General features: G+C 34.8%; 1 protein-coding gene across 3 annotated transcripts; it reads right to left on the minus strand.

The window, feature by feature from the left end:
- Positions 1 to 2,633: 2,633 nt before the first annotated feature.
- Positions 2,634 to 6,880, minus strand: LOC111409848 (FACT complex subunit SPT16-like). Of its 3 annotated transcripts, none has more exons than XM_023039931.1 (3): positions 6,651 to 6,855; positions 6,503 to 6,522; positions 2,634 to 6,131 (listed from the first exon to the last, which is right to left on the minus strand). In XM_023039931.1, exon 3 carries the CDS (start codon positions 6,057 to 6,059, stop codon positions 2,829 to 2,831), a length of 3,231 nt encoding a protein of 1,076 aa, XP_022895699.1. In that variant the 5' UTR covers positions 6,060 to 6,131; positions 6,503 to 6,522; positions 6,651 to 6,855; the 3' UTR covers positions 2,634 to 2,828. The 3 variants fall into 3 exon arrangements, with proteins under 3 accessions (XP_022895699.1, XP_022895697.1, XP_022895698.1); XM_023039929.1 differs by having other exon boundaries at positions 6,484 to 6,522; XM_023039930.1 differs by lacking the exon at positions 6,503 to 6,522 and having other exon boundaries at positions 6,651 to 6,880.
- Positions 6,881 to 10,681: the final 3,801 nt, after the last annotated feature.

Here is a 10,681-nt window from a genome sequence, read left to right on the forward strand (position 1 = left end):
TAAAATGCTTTAATATTATGTAAAATGGGGATCTTGAACCACGACATATTAAAGACTATCATAATAGATGTAAGTTATCTATCTGATTCACATAAAACTAAATCACAAACATGATATTTGTACACAGGGAGGAACAGCTACATCATAGAGATCTATGAAGCAAACATTAACAGCAACATTTTCAAATTATTCTAAAACTATTGCAATCAATGAAATATGCTGAGAGTGTGTATAATTGAAGAACATGACCTATCATATACAAGCATCATCCAACAATTTTGTATGAAGACAATGTAGTTTGTAGTACATAACTCAAAGGAAGTTTTATCATAAGTAATAGGACGAAGCAAATTTCTCTAAAATTCTTTCATGCACATGAGTTTTAGAAGAATTGCTACATTGATGTTCAATAAATTCACTCAAGTGACAATGTAACTTATTTATTCACAAAAGCACTGCCAACATCTACTTTGAAGAAATTAGATCACGAGATTGGAATGCACTGACTCAAAAATTTTCAGTGATCAACATCGTGAGGTAGTTGTACTCTTTTTCCTTCGCTTGAGTTTTATTCCACTAGATTTTCTAAAAAAAAGTTTTAATGAAACAACATTTATTTTTTAATACTCCAAAATAACTTTATTATTTTTCCTTCGTTTGGTATTCTTGTACCATTAGATTTTTAATAAACAAAATTTTAATGAGGCAGATATTTTGTAATGTGTCATTTAATGAAGAATATTATAAATAGTAAGTTTATTAGTAAATGACAATTATACCCCTGCAATACTAGAAATTATTATCATTATATTCCGGATTATTCCCTATAAATATAGGGCTTTGGTTTTTATTATAATACACACAAGTCCATTGACATTAATTCTCTCTTTTCTTTTTCTCTCTTTTCATTACAAAATTTATTTATTTTTAAGCCAAACCTATCTTCTAAACTATTATTCAAAATTCAAACAAAACTAAAGCAAGTTGAAGAAAATCAGACAAGGATCTAAAAATGGAAATCCACTAATCGTACTACTTGAAACTGTAGGAAGCAATAACCTTTTGGAAAGATACCCAAATCGAAGTACTTTGAAATTCTAAGTATAATGTGAAAAATCTTCTAAAATGTCCTAAATTTTCTTATCCAAATCGCTTTTAAAAAAAAAAAAAATAAATAAATCTCAGAATAAATAAATAAATTAATATCAATGATTTAAAGGGGGAAAAATTCTTTTCACGAATCTAGATATAGAATTTCAAATTCAAATCATACTAAAAATTTCAATTAATGGTGAAGATTCTGGTGGCTTCATCAGTTGTGATGGCAACGACGGTAATGATGGTGGTGGTAGTTGTTGTGTTGGCGAAAAGGTGTGGTGGCGGCGGCGGGATAAATACTGGTAAGTTGGTAATTTCCAGGATCAAATAATTTTTGAAATCTTCAAATTTTATTAAAGTTTTTTACTAGAAGGATAATTAAAGTAGGTGCAATTTATAATTTTCACTTTTTTAAAATAATATAAGATTTACATCATGTTAACTTTTTTAAATATAATTCTATGAACTTTCGAGAATGTCAAAAGTGTGGCGTAACTTCTTTTTTTTTTTTTTTTTTTTTTTTTTTTTTTTTTTTTTTTTTTTTTTTTTTTTTTTTTTTTTTTTTTTTTTCTTTTTCTTTTTTTTTCTTTTTTTTTTTCAGATGATTCATTGAAGAGATTATACTATTCACTATACTAATTGTCAAGAGAATGGAAAATGGAGAGCACTTTTAGCCCACAAATAGTCTTCTCAATATTAATCAAAATTTTGTCGAGACTTCTATTGCGCTCACATGATCTTTTAAAATTTTCAAAATGGTCGTCAAGCTTAAATGCAAACTTTGATGAAACTAAATAGACATATTTTACATATGATAAGGAGTTTTATGTAATTGTAGAGTCTCTAGTACTCTTAGTTCTCGAAAGAATTTATATTTCATTCTAATCCTCAAACAGTCAAATCAAAGGTCAAGACGTATCTCAAGTGGTGAAATTCAGAAAGCAAAAGGTCAAACCTTCCAACGATTGATTTTCAAACTTAATTTGAGCCATAGGTATATTAACTGTGTTAAAAACTTTTTCAAGGATACACTTTTGTTCTTAAACATCATTGTGATGTACAAAATGATGTTGATGTTCTTAGTTGTGTCGCTATTGTCCTGATTTTTGCTTGCTAAAGCCCAAAATTAACCATGTAAACTATCCTCCTGGACGAGAGTTAGCTTGGATGTCCACCATGCTAAAGATAAGCATATTTAGCTAAGCTGAAAGAACTTAAATTTACTTATAAAGTTTTTTTATCAATAACTTACATGTTTTGTATAATAATAATACTTGTTTAAGGTAACTCTTACCTTGCTCTCAAAAAAGCACCAAGGTAACTCTTACCTTGCTCTCAAAAAAGCACTTATATGGAAACAAGGTGATAAAACCTTTAGAACTCAATTCAAAGTGACAACAGGACACTGGAGAAAGATGTGGGTGGTTCTGGATTTCAAGAAGCAATGTCAACTGCAAATCGGAATTTGGGCAAAGCAGTTTGCCGGAAAATGGTGTGATGATATAAAATGAGTTCCCGTGGAAGAATGGACCAAATTATAGAGATAAAAAGTTACCTACCAAAAGAAGACATTTGTAATCTCTAGAGCGAAATTAACTAGTTCATATAGATACGAAAGACAAGGAAACCCATATTTTACAGAGCTTAAATGAGGAAACTAGTACTGCATACCAACAAAAACACTGTAACACGTATTCCATTCTTAGGCGACTAATACCCCTTCCACAGCTTTACCTAAACCTGGCCTTCTTAGGGAGGGTGCCATTTGGTCTGCCAGTGTGTCGTCTATCAGGAGGAGCCCGAGCTTTCCCAAAAGCTTTCATTTTCCTTCTTTTTCTGTCTTCTTCGCTGTCCGATTCATTCCCTTTCTCTCTGTCAGCATTGCTAGCTTCCCTTTCCAACTCCTCCCAGGTTTTCCCTTCATCTTCCTCCGAGCCTTCCTCAGAATCATCTTCTTCATCATCCTCCGACTCCACCAGTGACTCACTGTCATCGTCCTCCTCCTCTGATGCAGACTCAGATTGTACATCTGAAGGTACGTATCCTTGATCTGACTCCTGTGAATTCCCAGAATCCGAATCACTAGCCTCCAAGTTCAAAAATTCCCATCCACCATCCTCTATGAACTGCTCGGGATCATCAGTGATTGTCTTTAAAATCTGCCTCCAGTTAAGATTTAGCCTGCTCTCGTAGTACTTCAGGTCAGTTGTATCCAGCCACTCCTTGATGCCATCTAGTGACGATGTAGGAATTGAATCAATTCTCATTACATCTCGCTTGAAGTCCTTGAAGACAATTGTCATGTCAAAATTCTTCTGTCCAAGGCCAACTCTCTCCAAATTGACTATCTCAATCTCGTTGAGGGTAATTACCACAAAGGGAGTCTCTATGAGCTCCACAAGGCAGCTTGATGTAGGGACTATGAATGCTGATGACTTGTGTGGCACCCCATGGAAGCCAAGCTCTCTCAGGGGCTGATCGAACTCCAAATCAAATGCTTTAAATTGAGGTTGCCCCCAGAGATCATTGACTCGGTTCACGAAGTTTTGAAAATCCATGTTAATTTTGTTCTTCCGATCCCTTTCCCGTTGTTCTTCCTCAATCTCATCAGGGTCGTAGGCAGATCTCTTTCCACCTCCAATTGTCTGCACGACATCCATTACTTCAACATAAAACTGAACATCCTTGGTTTTCTTGTTTCCCACCATTATGTGGTTGTGCAGATGGAAGTGCAGAAGAGTAATCATTTCCTTCTCTGCGGGCTGGAAGAATGCATGCTTGATGTTACCGAACATGATGTCCACACGTTCATCAGGCCTTGAAGTTCCATAACGAAATCCATTCGCATGTGCTTCCAGGGTACCAGGAAGCTTTCTTCCACGGCCGCCAAACACCGGGCGGATCCAGGAGTCAGACAACCTTATCGGTTTAAATCTGGCACCACTAAGTTGAAGTTTTTCCTGAGTGACCAAAGTTGCCCTCTCAGCTTTCTCTGATTCCCGTGAAGCAACCTGCCTTCGAAGGGTTTTAATAAGTTGTACAACTTCACTTATGTGCCTAGGGTCCTTTGAGTGAAATGAAACTTCTTTAACATAAATAGCCTCTTGAAATTTCAGCAAGCTGGAGTCCTGAGGAGTGAAAGGAGCACCAGGAACATTAAAGATTATTCGGATATAGCATGTACGACTAGTATCCTGCTGACTAGACACACTCTTCACAGTAGCAATGTGGAAAGGAACCATGTTTCCGTATATAGGCAAAAGAATGGCCTCATGTTTCTGGTCAACCTGAATCATAAAATCTCTTGGAAGAGGTATATCATTGACATTCTTATATGCAATCAATTCACCAGAGGGTTTCACCACACCACGACTTGTCCCCTCAGACCCACCACCAGCAAGTCTTCTAGCAGTTTCTTCATTCTTTTGGCGAGCCAGAGCTGCTTGATGCTGCCTCCTTAACTCCTCCTTTGATACCTCATGATTAACTGATCGGAGGGTTGCTTTAGATGAGACTGGCACAGAACCACTAGGCTTAGCTTTGACTTTAGGTTGCTGTTCTTCTTCATCTTCATCTTCATTAAACGAGTAAGCTACATCCTTTAGAGCTTTTGAACTTGAAGAAGTAACAACTTCCGTAGAAGTTTCACTGATGATAACTGTGTCAGCAAGCAAAACAGAAAATTTTTGGGTTTTAGGATTCTCTGTCTCTGATTGTAAATTCTGAAACCCAAGAGACACATTGAAGACCATTCCTGGCTTCAACGTCCTGTCATTCTTGCCATTAAGACTGAGCCCCGATTCACGAAACTCGAGGCCTATTCCAGTTCCCGCAGATTTTGTTAAGTGTGGAACCAATTCAGGTGCCTCCTTCTCAACCACAGAAAAAGCTGCTAGATAGGCATCACCAGCCTTGTTTCCAGGCTTCAAAGCAACGATTGCTGCATCATGGGCCTTGAGGAGGACTTCATAAGCCTTGCTCTGCACAGGGTTGGCGTCAATTAGAAAAGTCCGAGCTATATTTGAGCAGTAGCTGCTGTAACGGGACCCTATAGCACATATGATCACGCTAGTAGAATCATAGAATAGATTGTCATTGTTGCTTGATGCACTTGGTTTCAGATCAAACTCTCCTCCACTTTGAAAAATAGGAGGATAACAGATATCAACATTATCTGCTTTCAGCTTGACCTTTATCCTTGCAGGTTCGAGTATGACCTTTTCAGTATCATCCATTAAGGAAGAATGAGATACCTTCTTCTCTTCATCAATGACCTTCTCCAATTTAGGGACCACAAACTGTTTCATCACTGAAGAAGTCAAATAAGCAGCCTTTTTCACATTTGTAATCTCAGCAGTGTCTTTTACAGCAAAAAGATCTGAGAAACCATTTGTCACATCATTGAGCTGAAAGTTCGCAGTCTTTAACTTCTCATCCCACTTCTCCAAAAGGTAACCCTCAGGAGCCTCTCTAGCAATGTACCCAACCAGAGGCATATCAAGACCATCCAACCTCGACTGTGCACGCACAGCATGAAATATAGCATCCATTGATGCTGTTCCATCATTATTTTTGGCCTTAGCATGCATTACAACTTCCACCCCAACAGCATCCTGTGCAGATTTTTTCACAATATCTAGTAATGATATCTTCTTCTGGCTACACAGGAAATGGATCTGCTTCTTCATGAACACCATAATTGTGTCCGGGAACTCATAACCAACCAACCATACATTTAATGCCGATGACTTCAAGTACCTCAAATCCTCTGAAGGAGGAGGAGTTGCTATTGCAATAACCTCAGATGAACCCCATAAATCATCCTTGTACTCAGTCCAATGAGAGTACAGCATTTTTAACCTTTTACTGAAGTTTTCAAGGTTTATCGTGTATGCATTTGCTGAACTTCCCGCTGCCTTCGAATTGCCAGGTTTGGCATGGTTATTTTGACGATCAGCCATTGAAAATGACACTAATTTAGGCCCTTGATCCTCAATAAGGTGCAAATTTTAGTTGGCTGATCGATTAGATAACTGTGAGAAACAAGAAACAATTATCAGTTTCCTCCTCTCTTTTTATGGCATACTGAGAAAAATCCAACTGGATAAAGTTCTTTCTAATTGGAATTAATAATCTGCAATCATCATAAATCTAAATGAACATAGTAACAGAAAATACTCAGATTATAGATCTACAATTCTTAGTACTGCAATCAAATCACTTCTACAGTGTTTTACAATTATATTCAAAATTAAAAACCTATAATTTTCAGCGCAATTAAAATTTAGAAGAAAACATAAACATTCAAAAAATCCGGGACTTTCACTTTTTCCTCAAAAACAACTTGATAAGAAGAGTCAAAATAAAAATAAGTAAATAACTCACAAAAGATTGCTGAGCTTACAGCTTCAGATTCTTTACCATCTGATTCAGGAAATAAAATCAAGTCATCAAATTAATTTCAATTTGACTTCAAAACTAATAGAAATTTACGCTTCAGCAGAAATAAATAAATAAATAAAAATAAGAAAGAACGCCTGAACAAGGCTTACCTGACTGAAGATCGATCAGCGATTACCAGATCGGTGAGGTATATTTGCGAGGTCAATTATGGCAAAATCATGATTAGTAAAGTCATTAACTCTGATCAATGGATGATAGATATTTTCTACAAGGAAGCAAGATTAAGAATATCTGGTCATTCGTCCCTAGGTTTATAAAAATGATTGGATAATTGGGGAATTTCCGTGAGAGCCATTCACTAGCACATTTATTTCACGCTGGTTATCCAACTTCAATTTAGCCCTTGTTTGAGCTCCAAATGAATTTTTGAACAATGTATTGATGAAAAATGTGTGGTTAGAAAAAAAATTTAGATTTACGTATAATATTATTTTATTACAAAATGTGTAGTTAAAATGATATCAAAATACTATTTAAAAATATATTTTTTCAAAGAATGGGTCTCAAATAGGGGCCTAACTTTTATCTTTTTGAAAATCAGACAAATGGATCTACAACCTTTGCCAACAGGTCATATAACTTATGTAATTTTTAATCCAACTTGAGGCATGTTCGTGGTATTATGAGAATCAATTTTTTGACTGTTAGATATAAAAGTAGGTTTCATCTGTGAGTGAAGAAGTCAAAAATGACGACTGACTTATGAATGTAATGGTTAAAAAAATGATTTTTGGGGTGAAAAATATAACCAAATGGGGGCTTAATTTTTTTGTGGACTAGAAAATGACGTCACATTTTTCATTGGATCAATTCTACAAATTTAAGCCCCCGTTTGAGCCCCATTATTTGTAGATTATAATGAGATGAATAGTATTTTTTTGAAAAATGAGTGGTTGAAAAGTTTTTGATTTACGTGTAATATTATTTTATTGAAAATTGTGCAATTAAAAGTAAGAGAGAGAAAATTTTAATTTAATATAATGAGAAATAATGGGGCTCAAACGGGGAGTTCAGTTGCACATTAGGCCTGTTCTACTAATCAAGTCATGAATTCATATAGTTTTTATAATAGTTATAGGTATAGTGGAAAACTCGAAATAAAAATATAAAGTGAGTGATCTAATTGAAGTAAAGATAATAAATTAGTAGTTAAATCGAAGTAAATTAAAGTTGAGTGACTATAATGAACCTATCTATCAATTGGGTAACTTCCAGTGAAATTTTGTCTTGTTTAATTACTCAAAGTGCCCTCAGTACCTGATTAAAATTACGGGAATATACAAGAGTCGATCCTCCCCCCTTTATCTTTTGCACATAAATCAGCATGACACCTTTTAATACTATTCAAGAGCAGTGCTGTGTGTTCTTTACTTTCTTTTTGTACTATTTAAAATTTTTTATTACTTTTCTTTTAAATTTTAATTACTTATTTTTTTGAGATATTAGGATTAGGATATTGTTTTGCTTATATAAATAAAAAGAAAATACACCTTTTCAATTATCTATTTGTTATCATCAAATTATTCTCTACAAATTTTTGAGTTTTTGTTTCAAAAATTTCATTTTAATTTTCACATCAAATTTAGTATTAGAGTAAGGATTTATACCTGGCCTGATAGCTAAGGATGACAGTTGCAAAAACGAAGCTATCTACAATGAATGGAGATTCGAAAACATCGAGCAATGGCACAATAGAATCGACAAAATTATTCGACATATTTACCTTAGATGTTTTCATCATTGAAGTCAGATACGATTGTTGGAAAATTGGTTTTAATTAGTTGATTTGACCAACTTTTGACCAATTAATTTAGTGGGTCCCGTTAATCGAAAATAAGATTTCTTTGGCCGAATGTGTTCTACTCCATGAGTAGATTAATATGGTATATTTATTTTCTCAAAACCAATTTAGGGTGAATGAGAAATTAAGGCCAAAAGATGCCCATTCGATGTTGAAATAAAATAGGTGGGAAATTGGAAAATACCAATCCCATAATGGAAAACTAGAAGAAAATAAACCACCTTATATAGCTCAAGTTTGGGACTTGGGTTTGGGCCTCAAGGGGTACCAATAGTCTTTGAGGGGGAGAGAACCTACATGCTAGTAAGTTAAGTCAAAGCCCACACGCGCGCGCCGCTGCCGTCCGTCCGACCGGCTCGACACGTCACGTCACGGGTCGTGGGCTTGGGCCAAGCTAATATATATTTTTTGGTAAAATAACATTTAATTATATTATTTTATTATAATGATAATAATAATATATTTTATGTTATTAATTTTTTTTCCTTCCCCGAATTTTCTGTGTGTAACACGTGGTACGGAGCTTCTAGAAGTTAGCGGGTTGACTGTCCAAAGTGGCAGTTGACTGTCCAAACAGTTTGTGTCTTTTGGACACAACTTTTCGACAGTTGTGTCTGTTGGGACACAACCTTTCAACATCTATACCCCGATTTTTATTCATTCCAAAATCAGAATTGATTTTCTACTCTCCCAAAATTATTCCTTTGTCCTTGCATAATTTCTGTTTTATAATTTAGTCCTCGAAAATTACATTTCGTGCATTTCACTCATTCAGTGTGTGTGGAGAGATCTAAACTTTACGAGTTCGTCGGGTCTTGTAATTTGGAGTACTACTATTACAAGACGAGGTCGTTGTATCTTGGAAAACGAGTGCTGCAATACCGTTAGTACCAGTGCGGGGTATTATCGTTTTAAAGAGAAAGAGTCGAACTCTTGCCTCGACCGTTCAAAACCATCCAAACGTCGTTACTCTGCTCAAATAGAAATTACGGTAATACTATTATTTGCTATTATTTTTCTACAACGATTTCTGGGATAGTAACAAGCTGTGGCAAATGACCACCCTAACCACAGTGATTCAGATTCCAGAGATCCAACATCAAATAGTGAGCAAGAACAAGTTATCATGGATTTTGTGATTATCTACGCGAGAAATATAAAATAGCACAGTTTAAAGTGCGCTATGATTTTTTGAACATGATGCCCCCACCATCAACAATAAAGTATACGATATCATCATAAACCATGTGAGTAGTGAGAACCTGATATTTTAAAGAGTTCGTGAAATCTTTGAATTTGAAGAATGATAATCCTACTATGAAGTCCCATTAGTTAATAAAGAAATAAAAGAGCAAAAAATCCGGACTACTAAAGTATTCAAAATTCCACCTTCTATTGAAAAGCCTACAAAGATGTGTAATAAAGTAAAGATAAACGATTGTTATGTACTTTGGAAATAATTATGGTACTGTGATGTAGATGCCACTTACGTAGTAAAGATAATATTTATGTGTTTTGGTGGTATGAGAAAGATTGTTTTGTTACCATTTAAGAAGCAGACTTTGAATACTAGTGTAAACAAATAGCAAAATATTTATAATGCTAAGATAAGGTTGAAAAAGATAGTTCAAAATGATATCGACGACAATACTGTAATGGAGGTATAAAAACACGTGCAAGTTCAAATCTCAAAACCTATTGCTCCCGATATATAGAAATTGACTGTGAATGCGTATGAGGACGAAGATCATTTCGGTGAAATAGCAATTTAAAACCTTAAGTTCAAACTGCACTCTGATAATGAACAAGTTGAAGTTCATAAGTATCGAAACTTGAACTTTTTAATAACGAATGAGTCAAAGGTAAAACTTGCAAAATTGAAAATGAAATTTTCATCGATCGTCTTTGCAATCCCAACGCCAATGAATTAAATAAGCATAAGTAAATATGGACAATATGGTTTTGAGTCCCCATTCCAGATTTTTGTATTGAAGAAGACATCATTAGTCATTATAAAAGAAGATGATAAGAATGAAGAATTGAAAATCACACTAGTGACTTCTTCCGAGAGTGGACTTAAGCATGAGAAATTAATCCATGTGTTTATGAAGTAATATCATGTAGAATGTGTACGTAATGACTAGGGGTGTCAACGAGTCAAGCGGAGTCAAGCTGGGTCTTCTGCAATTTTTTTTAATTTTTTTTTTTCCCTCTAAAATAGCCGCTAGTTTGACAGCTAAAATAGCTACCAAATAGGCAGCAGATTTTTACTCTCTTCTTTCTCTTTTTCTTTTTCTTTTTTTTTTTTTTTTTACGTGC

This window comes from Olea europaea, chromosome 15, assembly GCF_002742605.1.
Source record: "Olea europaea var. sylvestris chromosome 15, O_europaea_v1, whole genome shotgun sequence".
In the NCBI taxonomy this organism is placed as follows: domain Eukaryota; kingdom Viridiplantae; phylum Streptophyta; class Magnoliopsida; order Lamiales; family Oleaceae; genus Olea; species Olea europaea.